Source organism: Saccopteryx bilineata, chromosome 1, assembly GCF_036850765.1.
Source record: "Saccopteryx bilineata isolate mSacBil1 chromosome 1, mSacBil1_pri_phased_curated, whole genome shotgun sequence".
Classification (NCBI taxonomy): domain Eukaryota; kingdom Metazoa; phylum Chordata; class Mammalia; order Chiroptera; family Emballonuridae; genus Saccopteryx; species Saccopteryx bilineata.
Window position 1 is genome coordinate 337103811 of NC_089490.1, and position 26741 is coordinate 337130551.

The 26741-nt window shown below is 39.3% G+C and overlaps 1 protein-coding gene across 1 annotated transcript in view; it reads right to left on the minus strand.

The window, feature by feature from the left end:
• Positions 1–26741, minus strand: part of ANKRD42 (ankyrin repeat domain 42) — a gene marked incomplete at its 5' end in the record, with an annotated part of 60120 nt that overhangs the window by 18143 nt on the left and 15236 nt on the right. Inside the window, 4 exons of the mRNA XM_066249180.1 lie at positions 3278–3450; positions 9680–9785; positions 16475–16600; positions 22705–22905. Coding sequence (XP_066105277.1) covers positions 3278–3450; positions 9680–9785; positions 16475–16600; positions 22705–22905 — 606 coding nt within the window. The remainder of the gene's footprint in view (positions 1–3277; positions 3451–9679; positions 9786–16474; positions 16601–22704; positions 22906–26741) is intronic.

The following is a 26741-nucleotide window of genomic DNA, read 5'->3' on the forward strand; positions in this document are numbered from 1 at the left end:
TAAAAAGTTAAAAAAAAAAACTATGAAAGCCCTGGCCGGTTGGCTCAGTGGTAGAGCGTCGGCCTGGCGTGCAGAAGTCCCGGGTTCGATTCCCAGCCAGGGCACACAGGAGAAGCGCCCATCTGCTTCTCCACCCCTCCCCCTCTCCTTCCTCTCTGTCTCTCTCTTCCTCTCCCGCAGCCGAGGCTCCACTGGAGCAAAGATGGCCCGGGCGCTGGAGATGGCTCCTCGGCCTCTGCCCCAGGCGCTAGAGTGGCTCTGGTCACAACAGGGCGACCCCCTGGAGGGGCAGAGCATCGCCCCCTAGTGGGCAGAGCGTCGCCCCCTGGTGGGCGTGCCGGGTGGATCCCGGTCGGGCGCATGCGGGAGTCTGTCTGACTGTCTCTCCCTGTTTCCGGCTTCAGAAAAATACAGGGAAAAAAAAAAACAAAAAAAAAACTATGAACAAATCCCTATGCACACTGCACATATCTTATTTTAAAGTAAAAAAAAAAAAGGAACAAATACAATATTTCAAATAAAGAACAAGTAAATTTAAATCAACAAACTGACCAGTATTTCAATGGGAACTATGGGCCTGCTTTTGGCTAACAAGATGGTCAATGTGCTCCTCTCACTGACCACCAATGAAAGAGGTGCCCCTTCCGGAAGTGCGGCGGGGGCGGATAAATGGCATCAGGGGGCCGTAGTTTGGGGACCCCTGATCTAGAACTTTCAGCCTCCAAAACTGTGAGAAAAGAGATTCCTGTTGTTTAAGCTATGCAGTCAGTGGTATTTTGTTATAGCAGACCATGTACACTAAGACATGATTTAATAAAATAAGACTGTTACTCATTGGTAATTATGCAAATTAAATCTTTGACATATATCTCCATAATGCAATTTATGTGAGAGAAAAAAATAAAAAGCATTTTTATTTAGTTGAAATAAGAGCAGATAACCAAGAATTTTATAGCTTAAAAAAATAAAACATCAGACAATTTAGGAAACAAGCAAATATGGAGAAATGATGTATCTGTTCACCAATGTAACCCTAGCACCTAGAACAGCACCTGACACATAACTGAGTACTCCATAAACATACAGAGTAGTGGGAGAGCAAGAATTGATAAAGCACAACTTCAGTCATTTCTTTCAATATTACACGGAGCAGGTTCAGAATGCTTTCTGATTTTCAGAAAGCAGAACTATTTCTACCACACTGCTATAATCTCTTAGTCCAGGGCTGTGCACACAGGAGATATTCAAATATCTGTTGGATAAATGGAATTCCTTCCTTATCTATTTGCCCATCTAAATCCTGGCCAGCCTTTAAGGAAAAGTCCAAGTTCCACTTCTAAAAAGCCTTCCCTGCTACACTCTAGTCCTGAGTGAACAGTCCTTTTAAACTCACTATCTAGTAATCTAGGAATCTTAAGAGCTAAGAGCCATCCTTAATGATTCTCATTTTCTAATATTCCATATTCAAATCTATCAGCAAATACTATCAGCTCTGTGTTCTAAATACACCCAAATCTGGTTATTTCTCACTATCTCCATCATTCTCACCCTAGTCCAAGCCATTACCAGTTTTCACCTTAACTAAGGTCACAACCTCTTAACTGATCTCCCTACTTCTATTTTTGCCCTGTAAAGGCAAATGGGCTTCATAGCACTAGAACTTTAGAGGCAAAAATTGTCAGGGCCAGCAGGATCCTGATTCAGCTTTCTCCCATATCGCCTTCCAGATGAATATCGTCTTACTAATGCTGGGTTTGGATCAAGAACAAAAAAACCTTATGTATATATCCACACACACACTACCTTAAAGGAAAATAAACAGTGTTTATGTTAGCTCCTCTGGAATGGTGGTGAAGCCTTTAGCAACAAGGCTGAAGCAAAACAACAATGGAGATATCCAGCATCACTGGTAGTCGCAGGCCTACACCAGGGACCCTAGGAGCACAGAAAATCTGGGCAAATATTTTACATCTGCTCTTACACAATTCTAATTTAATATTCTTGGTCAATTTTAATTATATCAGGAACTTCCTTTAACCTTGCATTAGCAGGTAAGTGTGTTCTCTTCCTAACTATTTATAATGCATCTGAAATCTATGCTGTCTCTCACCTCCCAATCCATTCTCTACCCAGCAACTAGAATGATGCAATTTTTAAATATAAATCAGATCACACTAACCCCACCTAAAAACTGACCAATAAAAATCTAAACATAAAGACCAGGCAGTGGTGCAGTGGATAGAGTGCTGGACTGGGATGCAGAGGACCCAGGTTCAAAACCCCGAGGTTTGAGCGTGGACTCATCTGGTTTGAGTAAGGCTCACCAACTTGAGGCCAAGGTCACTGGCTTGAGCAAGGGGTTACTTGGTCTGCTGTAGTCCCTCGGTCAAGGCACATATGAGAAAGCAATCAATGAACAACTAAGGTGCCACAAAGAAGAATTGATGCTTCTCATCTCTCTCTCTCCCTTCCTGTCTGTCTGTCCCTATCTGTCCCTCTCTCTGTCTCTGTCACACAAAAAATTTTTTAAATCTAAACATAAAGCCTTATTAGGCCCTATTTGATCTCATTAAGTCCCTGCTTACATCTCCAACCAAATCTGTGACTACTTCCTTGGTGATTTTACACCATCCACACTGACTGAGCTCAATTCCACCTCATGGCCTCCCTCTGCTTGTAATACTCTTCTGAGATCTTCATATAGCTCACTCTCACCATTTAGGTCTCTTCTCAAATGTCACTCCCTTAGGGGTGACCTCCTTTAATGGTTATCATATCTATAGCACCATCCAACTTTATTTTCCTTATGTATCTTTTCTTATTCAATATCTGTCACCACCACCATCACCAAAATCTAAGTTCTTGGTGGCAAGCTGAGGATTTTCTATTGTTCACTGTTTCTCCAATACTTACAACAGTATCGGGCACATAGTAGTAGACAGTCAACATTTGCTGCTATTATTTTCTGTAAAAAATCATTTGCCTACTAACCACAGAAATCCTTGAAATGTCTCTCTTCCTATTTTCTATGATCCACTTAGATAATGTTTTTTCTTATATAACTTTTTCTTCCTTGAGGGAAAGACATCATGTCTTACATTTTTTTGTATGTTTAACAACTCCTAGTACAAAAATTATACTAGTTCTGTTTCTCCCCCAAATCAAAGTATTTTACTTTGTAGATGGTAACTGTGTTTAGGGCAATTTCCAAATTTGTGGCACAAAACAGCTATGGCACTTCTTAAAGAATAAATCCCAACAGAGTTGGTACACTTACTTCTGGCATCTGTTTTATCTGACTCATCAAGATATAAGTCATCCTTGGCATCAGTGCTTCCCTCAACACCATGTCTTACAAAAAACTTCATATCACCTTCATCAACTTCATTATCATCATCTATATATTTCTGTAGCCCCTCTAAAAGCTTTACCGCTGCTAAATGGGCAAACCTGTAGAAAAGAAATCAAGAATTAACAAGAACCACAATTTTCAAATTGAAACTGCAGTTTAAACTCAATTTAGGGAACTACACTCTGTGCATTATGCCAACTCACCCACCAGTAAAGGAGCAAAACTGTATCTAATAATCAGTGCCAATTTGATGTACTGTGTCCAGCCACATGGGAAACTCAGTTACTGGAAGCTAAGGACAAGCTGTCATGTTAGTCCCATAATTTTTACTGGCAAAAACTTAACTAGGAGACCCAAACAGAATTGATAAATTGGATAGAAAGCTCAAAACCATCGTATTGGGTTTGGGTTAGGGGTTAGGATTAGGGTTAGGGTTAGGGTTAGGGAAACAAAAACAAAAACATCGTATTTGATCACCTGTATTTACTACCTTTTTCCGATGGCCTATCTTAGATTGTAGAATTAGTTCTGGTTCCAGTTCTAGGGCAAACTATAGCTCTGGCCCCCTTCATCTTCACCCTTCCTCAAACCAAAGCACTTGGCATAGCTTTGAAATTTAACAAAAATATAGTGACTTTTCTATCCATATTCTTTATTTTCTGTGATCTTTCCCACATCTCTGAAGCTTCCATTATATACTCTTGGTTTTGGAGTTGTAATTGCATGTGACTGGCATATTTTTTCGACATTTCTGCTAATTGAGATGGTTAATGTTTTCTCTTAGGACGTGGAGAATTACTCGCTAAACACAAAAACCTCAAATTCTATTTTTTCATATACATAATCACATAACTACACACACATGCACACACATATATCCTTATCTTTCACCAAGAACTGTAAATCATTAGATACAACAATAAACATGTAGGAAGTTTTAACATTAATAGAATTCATTAGCTCTATTACTAGGTTATAATTTAACATTAAGCTATCATTTACTGAGTACTTGCTTTATACCAGATTCAAGGTTATCTCTATAACATTACATTCGCACCTAGCATTTTGAGGCATGAATGATAAAGAAATGTGGGTCAGAAGTTATGACTAACTCCAGACCCGGTCACAGCACTAAATCACACAAATGGATCAATAGACAAAATATGGAGTCTAAAAATAAGCCCACACATATGGACAACTAAGTTGGACAAAGATACAAAGGTAATATAGCAGAGAAAGGCCCTTTCAACAAATGGTGGTACAATTGAGTGTCCATATTTAAAAAAAAACAAAAAACTTGGATGCATATTTTACAATATACACAAAAATTAAGTCAAAGTGGATCATAGACCTCGATGTAAAACCTAAAACTATACAACATCTACAAGAAAACACAGGACAAAATCTTTTACTTTGTTTTCATCAATAATTTCTTAAATATAATACCAAAAGCATAACTCATAAAAAACAAATTGATAAAAAAAATTTTAAAAAACTTCTGTTCTTCAAAGACATTGTTTAGAGAATGAAAAAGTAAGCCAAAACTGGACGAAAAGTTTTATAAAATAAAAATGTGAGGAAAAAAACTAGTACCTAGGATATATAAAGAACTCTTAAAGCTCAACAATAAAAAAATAACCCAATTTTTAAAAGTGGATGAAAGATCTGAATAGTCACCAAAGGAAAATATGGTATACAGATAGCAAATATGTATATCCAAAAATGCTCGCCTGACCGGGCAGTGGCACAGTGGATAGAGCGTCGGACTGGGATGCAGAAGACCCAGGTTCGAGACCCCGAGGTCGCCAGCTTGAGCGCGGGCTCATCTGGTTTTAGCAAAAGCTCACCAGCTTCAGCCCAAGGTCGCTGGCTTGAGCAAGGGGTTACTTGGTCTGCTGAAGACCCGCAGTCAAGGCACGTATGAGAAGGCAATCAATGAACAATTAAGGTGTTACAATGCGCAATGAAAAACTAATGATTGATGCTTCTCATCTCTCCGTTCCTGTCTGTCTGTCCCTGTCTATCCCTCTCTCTGACTCTCTCTCTGTCTCTGAAAATAAAAAGCTCAAAATCAAAATCATTTATTAGAAAAATGCAAATTAAAACCACAATGAGATACCACTAAACACCTATTAAAATTACTAAAATCAAAGTACCTGACAATATCAAAAGCTGAGGAGATAAGAAGCTACAGAGACTTTCATCTATTGCAAATTGCTGTGGTTACTTTAGAAGGCACTCTGGCAGTTTCTTGTAGAGTTAAACAAACCCTTAAAACATGACCCAACAATACTACCCCTAAGTATTTACCCAAGTGAATTGAAAACAACTTCATACAAAAGTTTGTATATGAATGCTTCTAGTAGCTTTATTCATAATCACCAAAAAATGGATACTATCAAGATATCCAACAAGTTAGTGCTCTGGTCGGGAACCTATGGCTCACGAGCCAGATGTGGCTCTTTTGATGGCTGCATCTGGCTCACAGACAAATCTTTAGTAAAAAAGAATGTTAAAAATATAAAACATTCTCATGTATTACAATCCATTCATTTCCTACCGCTCCTGTTCATGGTTGCAGGTGGCTGGAGCCAATCACAGCTGTCCTCTAGGACAACACCAAATTTTTATTGAATAATGAGTAACATACACGGGTCATTGTATGGCTCTCACGGAATTACATTTTAAAATATGTGGCGTTCATGGCTCTCTCAGCCAAAAAGGTTCCCAACCCCTGAGTTAGTGGATAATCAAACTATGGAATACTATGGAATTCTACATCCAATGGAATACTCTTCAATAATAAGAAAGAATTCTCAAAAATAATTATACTGAGTAAAAGAAGCCAGATATATAAGAGTAAGTTCTGTATTCTTCCCTTTAATAAAACTATAGAAATGCAACCTAATCCATAGTGACAAAAAGCAGGTCAGTGTTTGCTTGGGAAAGCCAGCAGTGGGAGGGAGAAAGGTTACAAAGGAGTACAAGGAGACTTTTGGGGGTCATGATCATATTCCCTATCTTTATTGTGATGGTTTCATGGGTGTATACATATATCAGAATCCATTAATTTATACTATACAAGTATGTGTACTTTATTGTATGCAAACATATCTTGATAAAGCTGCTTATAAAAATAAAAACAAAGTGGGCTTTAGTTGATCAGGATCCTAGGTACATGATATAACAAAATTACACTTCAAGTCTTCAAAGAAATCCCATAGACAAAATTTTACGAAACATGAACCCACAAACAAAAATTGCATGGCAATTTAAAGAATGACTAGGTCCTTGAATTCTTTCAAGCCTCATGTGCATCTTTTAGCCCACAGTCCTACTTTAGATCCAAGTATTTCTGAACCACACATAGTTCCTCAAACATACAAGTTTTCTTACAGCTCTTCCTCCTCAAGTGTCAGCATAACTGTTGCTTTCTCCAAAAATACAGTGTGTCCGTAAAGTCATGGTGCACTTTTAACCAGTCACAGGAAAGCAACAAAAGACGATAGAAATGTGAAATCTGCATCAAGTAAAAGGAAAACTCTCCCAGTTTCATACCTATTCAGTGCAGTTCGATGTGGGCTCACGCACAGATTTTTTAGGGCTCCTTAAGTAGCTATCCTGTATAGCCTCTACAGACTCGTCACTGACTGATAGCCTACCAGAACGGGGTTTCTCCACCAAACTGTCGGTTACCTTCAACTGCTCATCCCACCAAGTAAAGTTATTCCTATGTGGTGGCGCTTCGTTATAAACGCGCTGATATTCACGTTGCACTTTGGTCACGGATTCAAATTTAGCGAGCCACAGAACACACTGAACTTTCCTCTGTACCATCCACATCTCGATTGGCATGGCCGTGGGCTGCTCCGCTGTATACACGGTGTTACATCATCATCTGCGCATGCGCACATGCTGCCACATCATCCTACAGAAACTAGGAGGGTTTTCCTTTTACTTGGTGCAGATTTCACATTTCTATCTTCTTTTGTTGCTTTCCTGTGACCGGTCAAAAGTGCACCATGACTTTACGGACACACTGTAGTTTCCCTTGACTTCTATATAAATTCTGTCCTTCCAGTTTCCTTCATAACTCTAACCATCATCCATATTAATATCCCTTCCTCACAACTGTCCAATAGGAAAAATTAAGCATTGTTTCTACCATGTTCTTACTGTACCTTATACATAATATAATATGACATGATTATAATTAATAATAATTAGCCTGACCAGGTGCTGTGGCACAGTAGATAAAGCATCAGCCTGGGATGCTGAGGACCCAGGTTTGAAACCCTGAGGTCACCGGCTTGAGCACTGGTTCATCCAGCTTGAGTACAGGGTCACGGGCTTGAGCATGGGATCATAGACATGACTGCATGGTCACTGGCTTGAGCCCAAAGGTCACTGGCTTAAAGCCCAAGGTCTCTGGCTTGAGCAAGGGGTCATATGAGAAAGCAATCAATGAATAGCTAAGGTGCTGCAATTATGAGTGGATGCTTTTCATCTCTCTCCCTCCTGTCTGTCTGTTCCTGTCTGTTCCTATCTGTCCCTTTCTCTCTCTCAAAAATAAATAAATAAAATAATAATTATTATTATATTTACACATGCTACTAATAATTATAATTAATAATGAATATTATAATAATTGTAATTCGTCTTTCCACAATTCTCTAAGCTCCTTTGAGGGAAAGAACTGTGTTTTTCCACCTTTGTAATCCTAACACTAACTATAGCACTTGGGACATGATAAATATAATAAAGGTGCATAAAAAAACAATCAAATAAACAAATGAATGGACTAAATATTTCTTGAGGACCTGAGCTGAATGAGGTGTTTGGTAATAGATATTATACTTAATTCAAATGTGAAAACCAAAATTTGTTTTAAAACCCATGTGACTCCTGCCCAATCAGGTGGTGGTTCAGTGGATAGAGCATCAGACTGGGACATGGAGGACCCAAGTTTGAAACCCCATGGTCTCCAGCTTGAGTACAGGCTTATCCGGCTTGAGTGAGGGCTCACCAGCTTGAGCCGTGGGGTTGCTGGCTTAGCGTGGGATCATAGACATGACCCCATATGCTTGCTGGCTTAAGCCCAAAGGTTGCTGCCTTGAGCAAGGAGTCACTCGCTCTGCTGGAGCCCCCCAGTCAAGGCACATATGAGAAAGCAGTCAATGAACAACTAAGATGCCACAAGGAAGAATTGATGCTTCTCATCTCTCTCCCTTTCTGTCAGACCCTATCTGTCCCTCTCTCTGATTCTCTGTCTCTGGCAAAAATAAATAAATAAATAAAACCCATGTGACTTCTTTTGATTACTCCTTTTTATCACTAATATTTCTCAACAGGGGTCAACATTAGGATGAGATGAGCCTATGCTGTATACCACTATTGTGAGTACTGTAGACCAGTGGTCCCCAACCTTTTTTGGGCCACGGACCGGTTTAATGTCAGAAAATATTTTCATAGACCGGCCTTTAGGGTGGGACGGATAAATGCACAAAATAAAATTATGCAACTGGCGTAAAAACTGTGGTATTTTTAAATATAATTGTCGAACTTACGAGACAAGCATCAAGAGTGAGTCTTAGACGGATGTAACAGAGGGAATCTGGTCATTTTTTAAAAATAAAACCGTTTAGACTTAAATATAAATAAAACGGAAATAATGTAAGTTATTTATTCTTTCTCTGTGGACCGATACCAAATGGCCCACAGACCGGTACCGGTCAGTGGCCCGGAGGTTGGGGACCACTGCTGTAGAACAGTTAGCATTTCAGCATTTCTAGACCTGATCTCACTAAATACACTGCTCACAAAAATTAGAGGATCAGGAAACATGCAGATACTCCAGTACTTTCAGCCTTTTGTACAGTGCATTTTCACCAATGAAATAAAAGTTGGTTTTGCATCTCATTTGCATTAACAAACAACTTTCTTTGACTTGTTTGCTTTTCTGATGTCCTTGTTTAATAAAAAAAAATCAAATGCTTTTTTTTATCACTTTATATTCATTTTGAAATATCCCCTAATTTTTGTGAGCAGTATATTAGTGATGGTTGCTAGTCATTGTAACAAACCCCCATATATTTCTAAATGCCCCTCCCCCCAGGAAAAGGGACAATACTACCTCCCAGTTGAGAATCACTGTTTTAGAGAGAATAGTTGATATACCATCAAATATCCATTCAGGTTGAATATTATCATTCCATCAGCATTTGATTGAGTCCTATAATTCCATTAAATCTTCAGAGATTTCTAAGTATAACAGAGTATATGCAAAACTTCAAAAACAAAAAAAGGGAGCAAAGCAGATAAGAATACCTCTTAGCCACATCACTAGGTTTCTCCCCTGCTTTGTTGGTAATATTACTGTCTGCTCCCATTTTAATCATCCACTGCAAACACTCTATGTGGCCTTGTCCAGCAGCTGTAAAAAAACCACACACAAAAAGAAAATACACAGAAAAGAGTTACTGTTATTAGTAGCAATTTTCTAAAATTTTAAATAGTTCCTTAGAGAGTTCCAAGAAAAGTAGATTGGGCAGATGTAATTTTCATTCATTAGACAAACATTTAATCCAATATGTACTGTGCTCATCTTCTAAACAGAGAACTTTACATGCAGATATAAAAGTTGGGGCTCAAAAAGGTTATCTACTTAATATCACATAGTAAGTAATGGATTTGAAACTATAATCTAGTTTTTTCTAATCCTTATCCAGCGCTCTTCTGCTATTTATTGCCCCTGAATAATCTTAAACCAATCTAGCCATAGAGACCTACACTGACTTTGAGAATCTTGTGCTCGCCCAGTTGCTCGGTGGATACCATATGGACGTTCTGAGTTCGATTCCTGGTCAGGGCACGCATGAGAAGTGATCATCTGCTTCTCTTCCCCTCCCTCTCCCATTCTCTCTCTTCCCTTCCTTCAGCCTGTAGCTCAATTGGAACGTTGGTCCCCACGTGCTGAGGATAGCTCAGTTAATTCAAGTATCAGCCCCAGGTGCCAGGTAGATCCCAGTCCAGGCTCATGCAGATGTCTGTCTATCTCCCCACAGAAAAGAAAGGAAGAAAGAAGTGGGGGGAGACAGAAAGAAAGGGAGGGAGCGAGGGACAAAAGAGAAGAGAAAAGAAAAAGAAGAGAGAAGGGAAGAGGAGGGGAGGGGAGGGGAGGGGAGGGGAGGGGAGGGGAGGGGAGGGGAGGGGAGGGGAGGGGAGGGGAGGGGAGGGGAGGGGAGGGGAGGGGAGGGTTAGCTTATTCCTCTAACCCTCACAATTCAAAATTTACAGTTCCCCCACTGGTTACCTAAACTATTTACCACTTTTTGCTAGATCTTGTCCTCAAAACACAGGCATGCAATATTAATTTTTACCTCTACAACTCTGCTTCTGTGTCTTCTGAGTGCCCATCACTCAACTATGTGCTTATCTAACTTCTACCCATCCTTCTAGGTCCATCTCAAGACTCAGGGAAACTATAAGAAAAAGAGTTAAGCCTGACCAGGCAGTGCAGCAGTGGATAAAGCCTCGATCTGAGCTGCTGAGGACTCAGGTTCAAAACTCCATGGTCGCTGGCTTGAGCATGGGCTCATCCGGCTTAAGCATGGGCTCACCAGCTTGAGCATGGGGTTCCTGGCTTGAGCGTGGTATCATAGACGTAACTCTATGGTTGCTGGCTTGAGCCCAAAGATCATTGGCTTGAAGCCCAAGGTAGCTGGCTTGAAGCCCAAGGTTGCTGGCTAGAGCTCAAGGTCGCTGGCTTGATCAAGGAGTCAAGCCATTCTGCTGGAGCCCCCACCCCCACCCCCCGTCAAAGCACATATGAGAAAGCAATCAATGAACAACTAAGGTGCTGCAATGAGGAATTGATGCTTCTCATCTCTCTACCTTCCTATCTGTCCCTCTTCTCTTTCTCTCTCTCTCTCTCTCTCTCTCTCTCTCTCTCGCAAAAAAAAAAAACAAAAAAAACCAAAAAAACTTAGTAGACTTAAAATATCTGAATTTAGGTCTACTTAACAATGAGACTGGAGGATGGAACAGAATTTAGCAAGTGGCTGTCACTTACATAGTTGATGAGTGAATGAATGAAGAAAAAAATGAATGAAATCTCAGCTCTGCTCTTACTAGCTATGTAACCTCAGTCAAAAAAACCTCAATTTCCTCACCTTTTACAGAGATAATTTCACATTTATAAAGCAGCAGGATTTACATGGCTGCTTCATAAAATTACAATAAGGATTAAAAATGACAGTATTGTACCCTATTAAATGTCACATAAACATAGGTATTATTTCTGAATTCCGTGAACACTTTCCTCAATAACTTAACCCTTAGCAACTTGTTTAATTTCTACTCCTGAATTCCTTACGTTGCATGCATTTTAACAACCAAATACTTTTTTGCCATGTATTACATCCTTACTTATGCAAATCTCTAGTTGTCCATGGCATAAGTATGTATGTAGCTCCTTACCAGTAAGGTCTGGATCTCATACTGTCTCCATAGTACGGGCACATTACTAGTGCTGAATATATATGTGCCTCTGTAAAATAAACTAGAGTTTGAACTTTTGGTATGGCTTTGATGCCTTATGATTGACTCCACCTCCAATACTGGGAACAGAGAGGAAAGGATACAAAGCCAGATGCAGTGACCAAGCATCCCCATCACTATGACTCTACGGCCCAGCTTGCAAAAGGTCTGTAAGCACTGTTGTCCTACCTTTCTCTAAGTGACTCAGAGCTATCTGCCAAACCCAGAGTTGGCTCCTGAGGAGCCTGGGGCTTCTCTTTCTCCTACAGCAAATCCAAACCAGCTAACAAAGAACACTACAGGGTTTCCCATACTTCTAGAAATAACCCTACTTTACACAATACCTTTTCTCTTTAAAAGTTAACAAAATTGTATTTGTGAATCCCAAATAATGATGAGTTTTATAAGACAGAGTGAGTTTAACCCAACTTTTCCATTTTATACACACGTAATATTTACGGGGGGGGGGGGGGGCTAAGTAATTTATCTACAGTGAAATACAATAAAAGAATTTTTATCCAAGATCCTTATTGTATAGTCATCAGAATATGTTGATTAATTTGATCAATGTTTTATAAGAGAACAAGATAAAATTAGCAGTGGCTAGAAATTGTTATGAAATGATTTGAAATAATTATGGCCTAAAAGTAAAAGAAAGGAAAAGTCATAGTGGCTTTCACAATCATTAAATGACTAATATACTGTAGCTTACTTAAAATTAAAATGAAAGAAAAAAAGCAGATTGACGAAATGTGAATTAAAATTATAAGGCTTTTTTTTTTCTTAATCCCTTTATCCTTTTCATCCACCCACGCAAGCTCCCTCCTCTTTGACAGCTGTGAGTCTGTTCTCTATCTATGAGTCTGTTTCTATGTTGTTTGTTAATTTATTAAAATATTTAAAAATTCATAGACACAGACAACAATATGGTGATAACCAGAGAGAAAAGGGGGTGGGGGGAGGTAGAAGAGAGTATGGGGGATATATGGCGATGGAAGGAGACTTGAACTGGGGTGGTGAACACACAATACTGTTCGAGGAAAGCCAAAGCACCGAGTGACTTTCTGTTCCCATCCTGAGGAAGTGAAGGTCGAGACCAGGCATACATGACTGAAGGCAGTCACGTCCAGGGAAGACTCAAGGACGTGATGCTTGGCCCTGCTGGAGCTTTCTGCAGGTCAGGAATCAGACAGCAGATGGTGTGGTGTTAAGTCTCAGAAAGGGCAAGAGAAATCTAATCAGTTTTGCAAAACTAAATAATAAAATTGGACACTGTATTCTGCTTGTTAGTTTCTCATGCATGATGTCATGTTTCTGCTTAATAAATTGGATAACTGATCTCTCTAAGGCACCTCAATCCTGGAGAGATTGGGGTCCTCCACTTGCAGTATTGTTGCTGCCTCATTCCTTTGCAGCTCCTCTTCGTGAAACCCTGATTACTATCAACACAATACAATATACAGACAATGTATCATAGAACTGTGCACCAGAAACCTGTAAAATTTTATTAACCAACGTCACATCAATAGATACAATCACCAGGTTTCCCCATGTATAAGACGCATCATTTTTTGGAAAATTTGGGGTCTAAAAACTGGGTGCGTCTTATACAGTGGTTGTAGGTTTATTTTACTTGCATTTCCCGCTTTATTGTGCTTGTTTTTGTGCTCATTTTTTGAAGACAGTGATTCATCATCAGACACAGCTGAGGATAAGTTAATGGATGGGAGTTTTGACAGTGATGAGGAGTTGTATAAATTTTATGATAAATAAAACTTTGAGTTCAATAACTTTATGTAATACTTTTTTTTTTCAAATTTTGTGTCCCAAAACTAAGATGTGTCTTATACATGGGAATGTCTTATATATGGGAAAATACGGTGAAAATTATAAGAAAATATCAACTTTTATTTACTCAATTTGGGCATAATTTATACATACAGATGTTGCCCAGGGAAAAGATAATGTACACAAAAATGTCCCTTTCTCCTGCCGTAGTCACTTAACACCCCTCCACAGCACCATCTGATCCACTGCTGGTCCCAGGAGTCCTTAACAGACTGACAAGAGTAGACGTTAAGGGCAAAGCCTTTTGGTAACTCCTCATTTTCACCCTTTCATCTTTTCACAATGGCTGAATCCCAAACTATCTGTTTTTGTACATCAATCTCTTTAGAACCTTCCTCCAGATCCCTCACTTCCATCTCAATTCAAATGAGGAAGAAATGACTTAGATAGGCTGAAAACCATCTCTGTCAATAAAACTTACTTTATTGTTCCTCCAAAGATGAATTATAAATATCATGAGTGAACCTCTCTTTTGTTCCCTCATGAATGACACCTTACATATACATTAGAAATAAAATCTGCTTAGCCTGACCAGGTGGTAGCGCAGTGGATAGAGCATCGTACTGGGATGTGGAGGACTCAGGTTTGAAACCCCAAGGTGGTTGGCTTGAGCGCAAAATCATCTGGTTTGAGCAAAGCTCACCAGCTTGAGCCCAAGGTCGCTGGCTTGAGCAAGGGGTCACTCAGTCTGCTGTAGCTCCCCCAGTCAAGGCACATATGAGAAAGCAATCAATGAACTAAGGAGCCACAACGAAGAATTGATGTTTCTTATCTCTCTCCCTTCCTGTCTGTCCTTATCTGTCCCTCTCTCTGTCTCTGTCATAAATAAATAAATAAATAAAACCACTTATACTTAAGTTATGAAATGGGGACTCTGCTTCAGGACAGTACTTTTTAAAAAAGAAAAACAACAACAATATTTTATGCACATTTTAAGTGTCCACTCCATTCATAAATCCACAAGTAAAAAGCTAGAAGACAGCTAGACAAGATCAATGGAGAAAGGTTCTCTAAGTATAGTGCTTACCAAAGTGGAGACCTCTCTACATATAAAAGAAACCCTCTTTGCTTCCCCTTCTTCCTACCCCGACCACCCTTTCTCCTATAAAACTATTGGTCCGCATGGTGCTTAAGATTCTTAAGATACATTATGAATTAAACAAACTTTAATGATTAAGCTAAGAACCTAACCAATAGGAACATAATCTGTGATTGGGATTGCCAGATGTTATTTTTGAACTCATGTCCAATTCAAACATATGACTATATTAACAAGATTGTCTTTTTACTTCTAAGACTTTTACAAGAATTACCAGCCATCAGATTATAAAGAAACTCTATCACAAATAAAGCAAAAGGGAAATATCAGGTACAGTAGGTTAAAGATTTGGGTTTTGATTTTATAAATAAAAGACTGACAAGAATGAATCCTAGATATATACTCTCAACACTGAAGTGACAATTTGACAAAGTCTGTTTAAAAAAACAAAGCAAAAAACCCTGATATTTTAAATTCCACATAGAGAGAAAAAGAGTGCAGAGAAAAGTTGCAGGCATCTTTTTTTATGCAGACATCTTAAAAATGTGTCCATATCATGTTAACTGAGATTTTATGAAAGTAAAAACATTTTTGCAAAGTATAAGAATAAAGAAAATTCTGCTAATCTTTTTCAAGAGATACAGTTTCTGTTTTAGCATAAATAGGTTGCTTTTAGTCCCCAAAAAACGTTACTCCAAAAAAACTTCTCTAGCAGTGAATTTCACTTTATTTTTTTGTGTATTTTTCTGAAGTGAGAAGCAGGGTGGCAGAGAGACAGACTCCTGCATGCGTCAGACCAGGATCCACTCCGCAAGGCCACTAGGGGGTGATGCTCTGCCTATCTAGGGCATTGTTCCGTTGTAACCAGAGCCATTATAGCGCCTGAGGTGGAAGCCATGGAGCCATCCTCAGCGCCCAGGCCAACTTTGCTCCAATGGAGCCTTGTTTGTGGGAGGGAGGGGAAGAGAGAGACAGAGAAAAAGGAGGGGGAAGGGGGGAGAAGCAGATGGGTGCTTCTCCTGTGTGCCCTAGCTGGGAATCAAACTGGAGACTTCCACACAGGGGCCAATACTCTACCATTGAGCCAACTAGCCAGGTCCATGAATTTCATATCTTAACTACATGAAAATATCAAGAGAATTTCTATTAGAATTACCCTCAAGCCTGACCAGGCGGTGGCTCAGTGGATAGAGCGTCGGACTGGGAAGCGGAGGACCCAGGTTCGAGACCCTGAGGTTGCCAGCTTGAGTGCGGGCTCATCTGGTTTGAGCAAGGCTCACCAGCTTGGACCCAAGGTTACTGACTTGAGCAAAGGGTTACTCGGTCTGCTGAAGGCCCACGGTCAAGGCAATATGAGAAAGCAATCAATAAACAACTAAAGTGCCACAACAAAAAACTGATGATTGATGCTTCCATCTCTCTCCGTTCCTGTCTGTCCCTATCTATCCCTCTCTCTGACTCTCTCTCTGTTAAAATGAAGTGAAATAAAATAAAATTAAATTAAAAAAAGAATTATCCTCATATATGATAACGTGTGAATGTCTGACATCATAAAAAAGTATCACACTTGAATTAAAAATTAAGCACTCTGTATATCATACATTTTCAGGTGTTTCTGATGGATAATTATTTTAAACGGTAAATAACTCAAAAGTAATTGTGTCTGAATTGAAAATTAAGCATGAACCATAACTCACCTTTATGCATAGGAGTTGATCCATCAATATCACGTTCATTAATATTAATTACTCCATCTTCTATTAATTTCTTAAGCATTTCCAAATCACCCTTAAAGGCAGCCACATGACCTGGAAATGCTAAAGCTATGAATAAAAAATTCAGCACTTCAGTAAACATATGAGTTCATTCCTTTTTCTGGCCTTACAGTTACAGATTTCAATATTAATTGAAGTATGAGAATGTTATATTGGAATTAGTTCAGTTGATACAATGACAAATAATAAAAAGAGAACCATAAAATAAGATTATTATTAATTATGTAGCCCTTCCCCTCTGAACCTCAAACATGCTAGGAGAACTATTAGAGCAAAACTCTTTTTAGTCATATTCTCTTTTACCCAAGGGCCACCACAGAACACAAGGAGCTGGTCATTTTCAACCCTTTGCATAAAGATGTCTTTAGGCTCAAGCCTACCTTTGTACAAACCACTCTCTCTATTTGTTTACATGGAAGTGAAGATATCAAAATAAACAGGAAGCAGATAAAAGTATATGTGTGTATGTCTACATATACAAATACAAATACATAAATATATATACATACACATATACATGTGTGAATGAATGTACCTGACATAGTGTCTAGCACATAGTAAATACTTGATCAAATGGTTTTCATGTTAACAGGTACATATATTGAGTCCTTACTGAATGCCAGGCACAGTTATAAGTACTTTTAAGGACTGCCTCTTAATGCTGAAATATAGCTGTTCTCATTTTTACATACAAAAGGAAAACAACCTAAATGAGCCAGAGTATTTTAAAAAGAACAAAGATGAAGACTTAAACTACCTGATTCTAAGTCTTACTATAAAGCTATAGTAATCAAGACAATGTAAGTACTGGCAAACGAACACACATATTAGTAAGACAGAAAGAATGCCAAGGCCAGAAACACACCTATACACACACAGGTGACTGATTTTGACAAAGCTGCTGAAATATTTCATAGGGAAAAGGAAGGCTTTCCAAAACATGGTGCTAGCATAAGTGGCTATATATATTTTTTAAATTAAAATCAACACTTTACTTCACTCACTACATAAAATTTAACCTGATGTAAATCAAAGACATGAATTAAAAAGCTAATACTGTAAAACTTCTAGAAAACATAAGAGAATATCTTGCTGATGTTGAGGTTGACAAATATTTTATAGATAGGACCCAAAAAATATGACCTGTAGAAAGTATTGATACATTGTACTTCATCAAAATTTAAAACTTGGCCCTGGCCGGTTGGCTCAGTGGTAGAGCGTCGGCCTGGCATGCGGAAGTCCCGGGTTCGATTCCTGGCCAAGGCACACAGGAGAGGCGCCCACCTGCCTCTCCACCCCTCCCCCTCTCCTTCCTTTCCATCTCTCTCTTCCCCTCCTGCAGCGAGGCTCCACTGGAGCAAAAGATGGCCCGGGCGCTGGGGATGGCTCCTTGGCCTCCGCCCCAGGCACTAGAGTGGCTCTGGTCGCGACAGAGTGACGCCCCGGATAGGCAGAGCATCGCCCCCTGGTGGGCGTGCCGGGTGGATCCCGGTTGGGCGCATGCGGGAGTCTGTCTGACTGCCTCCCCATTTCCAGCTTCAGAAAAATACAAAAAAAGAAAAAAATAATAATAAAAATTTTTTTTAACTTTTTTGCTCTTTGAAAGATTCCACTAAAAAATAGCCAAGCTTCAGAGGGGGAGAAAATATTTGCAAAACATAAAAACTGCCAAAACTGGCCTGACCAGGTGGTGGCGCAGTGGATAGAGTGTTGGACTGGATGCGGAAGACCCAGGTTTGAGACCCCAAGGTCACCAGCTTGAGCACGGGCTCATCTGGTTTGAGCAGAGCTCACCAGCTTGGACCCAAGGTCGCTGGCTCGAGCAAGGGGTTACTCGCTCTGCTGTAGCCCCACAGTCAAGGCACATATAAGAAAGCAATCAACTAAGGTGACACGACAAAAAACTAGTGATTGATGCTTCTCATCTCTCTCCATTCCTGTCTGTCTGTCCCTGTCTGTCCCTCTCTCTGACTCTCTGTCTCTGTAAATACAAAAAACAAAACAAACAAAAAAAACTGCCAAAACTGAATAATTAGTAGATAAGCAATCCAATCAAAAACTGGGCAAAAAATTGAACAAACACTTCATAAAAGAAGATATATGAATGCCCATATGAAAAGATGCTCAGCCTGACTGGTGGTGGTGCAGTGGATAGAGTGTCAACCTAGAAAGCTGAGGTCCCAGATTTGAAACCCCAAGGTTGTTGGCTTGAGCTCAGGTTTATCCAGCTTGAGTGCAGGCTTACCAGCCTAACCACAGGGTCCTTGGCTTGAGTGCAGGATCATCAACATAATCCCAAGGTTTCTGACTTAAGCAAGGGGTCACTGGTTTGGCTAGAGTCCCCCAGTCAAGGCACATATGAGAAGCAGTCAATGAACAACTAAAACTGAACAACTATGGGTTGATTCTTCCCCTCTCTCAAAAAAAAAAGAAAAAAAATGTTCAATATTGTTAGTTATCAGAAAAATATAGATTAGCCTGACCTGTGGTGGCGCAGTGGATAAAGCGTCGACCTGGAAATGCTGAGGTCGCCGGTTCGAAACCCTGGGCTTGCCTGGTCAAGGCACATATGGGAGTTGATGCTTCCAGCTCCTCCCCCCTTCTCTCTCTCTGTCTCTCTCTCCTTGCTCTCTCTCTCTCTCTCTGTCTCTCTCTCTCTCCTCTCTAAAAAAATGAATAAATAAAATAAAAATCAAAATAAAAAAAAAAAAAAAAAGAAAAATATAGATTAAAACCACAATAATATAATACCACACATCCACTGGAATGGCTAAAATAAAACAGACTGGCCGTATCAAATGTTAGGAATTCTGTGGAGCAAACAGAATTCTCATTCATATCTAATAGGGATGTAAAGTGATGCAACTACTTTGCAAAACAGTTTTAACAAGTTCCTTTTTTTGTTTGTCTTTTGTTTGTTCTTTTTTTAGTGAAAGAGAGATAGGAAGGGAGAAAGATGAGAAGCACCAACTGGTAGTTGCAGCACCTTAGTTGCTGTTCATTGATTGCTTCCCACACATGCCTTGACCCAGGGGATCCAGCCAAGCCAGTGACCCCTTGTTTAAGCCAGCAATGTTGGGCTTCAAGCCAGTGACCTTGGACTCAAGCCAGCGACCATGAGGTCATGTCTAAGATCCCGCGCTCAAGCCCACAGCCTTGGGGTTTCAAACCTGGTCCTCAGCATCCCAGGTCAACACTCTATCCACTGCACCACTGAACCACCACCTAGTCAGGTGACAACTTTTTTATGTTAAAATACACCTACCAAAAAATAAAATAAAATACACCTACCGCCCTGGCCAGTTGGCTCAGCAGTAGAGCATTGGCCTGGTGTGTGAAAGTCCCAGGTTCAATTTCTGGTCAGGGCACACAGGAGAAGCACCCACTTGCTCTCTACCCTTCCCCCTCTCCTTTCTCTCTCTCTCTTCCCCTCCCACAGCTAAGGCGCTGAGGACAGCTCCATGGCCTCTGCCTCAGGCGCTAGAATGGCTCCAGCTACAACAGAGCGATGCCCCAGATGGGCAAAGCATCATTCCCTGGTGGGCATACCGGGTGGATGTCGGTCCGGTGCATGCGAGAGTCTGTCTTACTGCCTCCCACTTCTAACTTCAGAAAAATACAAAAAATATATATATATATACCTACCATAAACCTACTTCTATCTATTTACCAAGAGAAATGCAAACATGTGTCTATATAAATGTTTACAACAGCTTTTTAAATAACCCCAAATTAGAAATAATCCAAATACTCATAAGCAAGTGAACTGATAAACAAAATACAGTACATCCATACAGTGAAATGCTATTTAGCAATTAAAAGTAATAAATTACTATTATACATAACACAAATAAAACTCTAAATAGTTCCATTAAACATTCTAATTGGCTAACTAGCCTGACTGGCAGTGGTGCAGTGGATAGAGCGTGTACCTGGGACACTGAGGTCCCAGGTTTGAAACCCTGAGGTTGTTGGCTTGGGTGTGGGCTCATCCAGCTTGAGCGCAGGTTCACCAGGCTGAGTATGGGATTGCTGGCTGGAATGTGTAATCATCAACATGATCCCAAGTTCTCTGGTTTGAAGCCCAAGGTCACTAGCTTGAGACCAAGGTTGCTGGCTTGAGCAAAGGGTCACTGGCTCGGCTTGAGCCCCTGCCCCCTCCCCGGTCAAGGTATGTATGAAAAGCAATCAATGAACTAAAGTAACAAAACTATGAGTTTATGCTTCTCATCTCTCTCCCTTCCCTTCTCTCTCTCTCTCTCTCTCTTCCAAAAAAAAAAATAAAAATCTAAAGTGACAGTAAGTAAATCAGTGGTTGTGTGGGACCAATGTCAAAGAAAGTATGAACTTCAAGGGGGTATGAAAAAAACCCTTGAAGTGATGGAAATGTTTTGAATCTTGCTTGTGATAGTGGTTTCATGAGCGTATACAACTGTCAAAACTCACTAAATCACACACTTAAAATAAATAGTTTATTGCATATAAATCATACTTTAATAAAGTGGATTTTTTATAAAAAATACATAATCAAAATAAAAAGAAAGCCAATGTGAGAGAAAATATCTGTATCAGATAAAATTAATAAGGAATTGGCACTGAGACTATAGAAAGAACTCAAATTATTTAGAAAAGGATAAACACAATTTTTTTAAAGGGAGAAATATATAGGCAGGCAATTCATAGAAGAGAAAATGAAAATAGCCAGTAATGTTACAAAAAAGCAGTACTCAAGAAATTGCAAATCAAAACACAAATTAAAGCTTTTCATATCCAACCAGCTGGCAAAAATATTTTAAGCCTGTCAATACTGAATACTGTTTCCCTAAAAGTAGCTCAGTTAGCTAGAGCATCATCCCGATACACCAAGGTTGCGGGTTTGACCTCCAGTCAGGACACATATGAGAATCAATCAATGAATACATAAATAAGTGGAACAACAAATCAATGTTTCTTTCTCTCTCTCTCTCCTCATTCTTAGCAAACATAGCTGATAAGAGTATAAATTTCTACAACCACATTGATGAAGAATGCAGCAATATCTATTTATACTAAAGATGGGAATATCTTACAAAGCAAAACCTAAAGTAGTTTCCCAACTATTTACCAAGACAGAGCTCTTAACTCTCAGTCTTCGGAGAAGATAGGCAGTACCTCAAGAACCCTCATCCAATGGTCCCAGTGTGCCATTTAAACATCATTTTCTGTGTGGGCTATGTGTGAAAAAGGTAGGGAAGCACTTCTCTACAGAATCTCCTGTACATGTACATAGGAGATAAGGACAAGAATATTTACTCCCATATTAACTGTAATAATGAAAAATTGTAAACAGTGTAAATGGCAAAATGGAGAATGGATAAATAATGGTTTGTATAAAATATAACACTATTCAAACACTTAAAAAGAATAAGATATATCTATCAACCTAAACTCAAAAATATGCCATAGAAGGTAAGTCATACAATAATATGTACTCTTTTACACCATTTTTATAAAGTTTTAAAAGAACTTTCAAAGACTGTGAGCTGTCTGCTAAATTCCCTCTCCTTCATTAGTAAGAGAGTTGCAGCTGAGATGAGGCTTTTCAGCTAGGTGGTGAATTCTCCAGGCTTCTTTGCAGCTGCATATGGCCGTGTAACTAAACTCTTGCCAATGGAAAGTTAGTAAAAGTAATGAGTGCAAATTCAACCCTGAAAACCTCTAGTCCTAGGCATTACTCTTGTTCCCTGTGTACCTCCTGCTGCATTAGCAACAACTACAGAAAACTAGTTAGGAAGATAGCAGGTCCTTGAGTGACTGAATAGAACAGATTTACTCTCCAACTCAAGCTGTCATATAAAAGAAATAAACATCATTTAAGCTGCTGAATTCTAGGATTTCTTAGTTATAGCAGTTTGGTCTCTACTCTAAAATTACACAAAACAACACTGCATATTTTCGTGAGTACATATATACTGAATATAAAACCACAGAATGGAATTACAAATCCAAAACAATAGTTACCTTTGAAGAGGAAGAAAAAAGAATGAATGGTATTAAGGGAGAAAGATCCAAAAGATTCAACTGTATCTATAATTTTAATTTATAACTTCTTTCTTTTCCTTTACCATTTATTCTACATATTAAATGTTAAAACATTCAGGTTTATTACTTACTTTCCTGATCTTTTGGATCATGTCTTTCATACTCAGCCCCCTGGATAAACTTTATAATGTTCTGCTTAAAGAACCTCTGGGCCAGGTCCAATACATTTTCTCCGTTATCATTGAAGGCTTTTAAAGCTTGAGTTGCACTGCTCATTCTACTGAGTAGAAATTTGAAACAGTGAAGGTGGCCTTCCATGGCTGCTAAGTGAACTATAGGTGAGAGAGAAAAAAGAATTATCGTTTTTAAATTGACAATAGAATAATCATAAAAAAGAAATAACACATTGGCTCTAATCCTCAGGGAATTACAATCAGGGAGGTCACAATCCTGTCCTATATAATGCTTCATAACCTGAACAAGGGTAACAGAATGTTCGCCAGCCTACATGTCCTTACTGAGCCTTCTAGTTATGCCAAAGAAATAGTGTAAGTGTAGAGAGGCCAGATGAGGGCCACCAAACAGTAGGCCCCAGAAAATTTTGTTGGAAAGTGAAATTCTAATTGTGCAGTTTACCATTACATGAGAAAATGCTGCTATGTAAGGTAGATAGAGGATAGACAGGTAATTTTTTTAATATTTTGCAAAAAAAAAGAGGAGAAAATAAACCAAAATAGCACTATGCAAATATGATGTTATTTTTATCACTATGTATTACTTTTCCATAAACATTATTCTTATTATAAACAAGAAGGCTGGATCAAAATTACAGACTAAGCAAACATACTACCTTATCATTTCTACTCCAAATCCTTAAGAATATTAGAAAAGATATTTTTTACAGCCAGGACTAGAAAGACAAACAACAACGCTATGAACAGACAATAAATGTTAAGGAATATCTGAGAAAACAATATATTGAATCAGATTTAGGGACAGCCATAACCCAAAATGTACTAAAAAATAGGAATGGTTCTGGGGTGTTACAAGCTTAGAGACAATGACTACAAAGAACAAAAGGCCTTTTCAGAGAAGAGACTACTTGGGGAATAGTTTAATCTAATCAATAGTCAAGTCTTGCCTCTGGAGAAGTAGGACAGTGCCCAAGTGACCAGTACCATTCAGGAGAAACAAGTCACAATGCCTGAAAGAGAAGTTGTTGGCACACACTAGTCTACACTTTCTTAGCTGAACCTTCCACTTTAATCTCCTCCCTGAAACTTCAAACTCCTCTAACTCCTTATTCATCATATACATTTATGTCTTATAGGTATTTCTAACTTAACACGTAAAACACTAAACTCCTTATACTTCTTGTATACTTTTCCTTACATAGCTTCTCATTCTTAGTTAATGGAAACTCTCCCTTTCAAAGTTAAGGCCAAAACCCTGGAGCCATCCTTGACTCCGCTGTTACTCCTCACATCTGATCAATCAGCCAATCTAATTGGCTCTGACTTTAAAAGATACACAGGCCCCAGTTACTTCTATCTTTGCTACCTCTACTTCGGTTCAATCAAATAGCAAATTATTGCATCAGTCTCCAAACAGCTATATTTCTGCCCTTGCCACCCTTACTGGAATCCGTTTTAAACACAATAGTTAAAAGGATGCTCTTAAACATAGTGAGATCATGTCATTCTTCTGTTCAAAATCTTTCAATAGTTCCTGTTACCTCTCTGACCTCATCAATTACCCCCTCACTTCTCTTTAACCACACTGACTTACAACTTGCTCTTACTCAAATACACCAGGCACACCTGACTTAGGAGCTTTCTGTTACCTCTCCCTGAAGGGAAAGACCCTGCACAAATATGAACGGTAGTTAACTTCAGAGCAGGGGTTACTCGGAGACAAGAGATCTTGGAGTGTGTTAATCATAGCAGGAGACTGGCCTGGGGTTACTTGAATGCAAGTACATGGGAATCTTGGAGGATTGCCTTCAAGAACCAGATGTCCTTTATGATTGATAAACTCTGAGACTCTGACTCTTCTCGTGTCCTTGATCATGAAGAAAACAGTAGATGTGTAGGACTGGGAATGGTATGGTTGGGAAAAAAGGCTTTTGTAGCTTTCTAGTTTTATCTGCTGAGCTGTGGCTTTTGGAACTCAATAAATATGCAGTGGTGCAGTTTCTCAGGGCTGATTCTGTTTCTGAGTTTCAGCCCTCTGCTTGTACTACTTTCATCCGATGTCTCTTATTCCTTGCGAGTCCGAACCATAAAAGAAAAACTATAACATCTCCCTGAAAAGTTTTTCCCCCCATGATACATACCCACAAGTCTTGTTTCCTCAGCTCCTTCAGGTCTTGACCCAGTTGTTATCTTTCCAGTGAAGGCTTCCCTGACCATTCTATTTTAAACTTCATCCCCTCTAACATTCTACTTCGCTTTCCTATTTTATCCAAATACACGTCACTATTTAATATAATTTTGTTCATTCATTTTGATTATTGTCTGTCTCCCACTTCACCACCACACAAAGGCAGGTACTTTTGTGTGCTTTATGGCTGTAGTATACCCAGAACCTAGAAAAATGATTAACATATAATAGATGCTCAATAAATAAAGGTTGGATTAATAATTTTTTAAGAGAGATTTGAACAAAGGCAGTCTAATGCTGAGGGCGCTTTTTTTTTTTTTTTAATTGAGTGGCGGGGAGGAAGAGAGACAGACTTCTCCATGTGCCCTAACTAGGATCCACCCAGCAAGCCTCCTACAGAGCGATGCTCTACCCATCTGAGGCCACTGCTCCAATGCTTAGCATCTGAGCTATTTTAGTACCTAGGACAAGGCCATGGTGCCATCCTCAGTGCCCAGGGCCAACTTGCTGGAAACATTCAAGACATGGCTGCAGGAAAGGAAGAAAGATAGAGAGAGAGAAAGAGAAGGGGAGGGGGAAGGGAGAGAGGGGATGGAGAAGCAGATGGCCTTTTGTCCTACAGAGGGCACATTCTTAAACTCTACATCACACTATTCAAAAATTAGGCCTGGCCTGTAGTGGTGCAGTGAATGGAGCATCAACCTGGAAGGCTAAGGTCACTGTTCAAGACCATGGGCCTGCCCAGTCAAGGCATATGTGACAACCAAACAATGAACAGCTAAGGTGAAACAATTATGGGTTGATGCTGCTTGCTCCCCTCTCCTCTCTCTGTAAAATCAATAAATAAGAATCTTTAAACAAACAAAAAATATATATATATCTATACTAGCCCTGGCCAGGTAGCTAAGTTGGTTGGAGCATCATCCCCATATGCCAAGGTTATGGATTTGATCCCCAGTAACGGCACATATAAGAATCAACCAATGAATGCATAAGTAGAAAAATAAATTAATGTTTCTCTCTAAAATCAATAAATTAAAAAAAATAATAAAAATATAATATACACAGTTAAAGAAATAAAAGTTAGATTTTTAAAAAGTAAACAGGCATATTTAATAAAATACTAAATAAAAATGAAGTTGCCCCCTACCTTGTATTACAGAAAAGTCAGTTCTAGGTGGCTTGGAAATCTAAATGTGAAAGTAAAATAATAAAATTTCTAGAAGATAACATAAAAGAATGTCTTCATGACTATACAGTAGGGAAAGACTTAGTTAACAACATTCAGAAAGCACTAACCATAAAAAAAGAGCTTATTAAACTGGACTAACTTAAATTAAAACTTCTATTAATCAGGCCTTTGCCAACTGGCTCAAAGGATAGAGCAGTGGTTCTCAAAGTGTGTGCCAGGGTGCACTGGTGCGCCCTATGGTATTCCAGAGAAATATGTGCCTGATGGGGACCTAAAAATCAACAGGGTTTTTGGAGTTTAGATTTTGGGGGGACAGAGGTGTGGGGAATTGGCTGTAAGCTGACAGTCTGCCCAACCCCCGACCTCACTTGCCTGATTAGGTTGCAAAAGGCTGTTAAGCTGTGGTGCTGAATTGTTTACACTACCCCCCATGTTCCCGGGAAAGACTAGAGGCAAGTTTCTTCTATCCTTTGTTTGGTGTCAAGTTAAGATGATATGTATGGTGGGGGTTTTCTGCACTCAACACAATTAAGAGTAAAGAGAGAGGAATTCTTCAATGTATTGACAAGGAAATGAGAGTTTGCCTTTCAAATA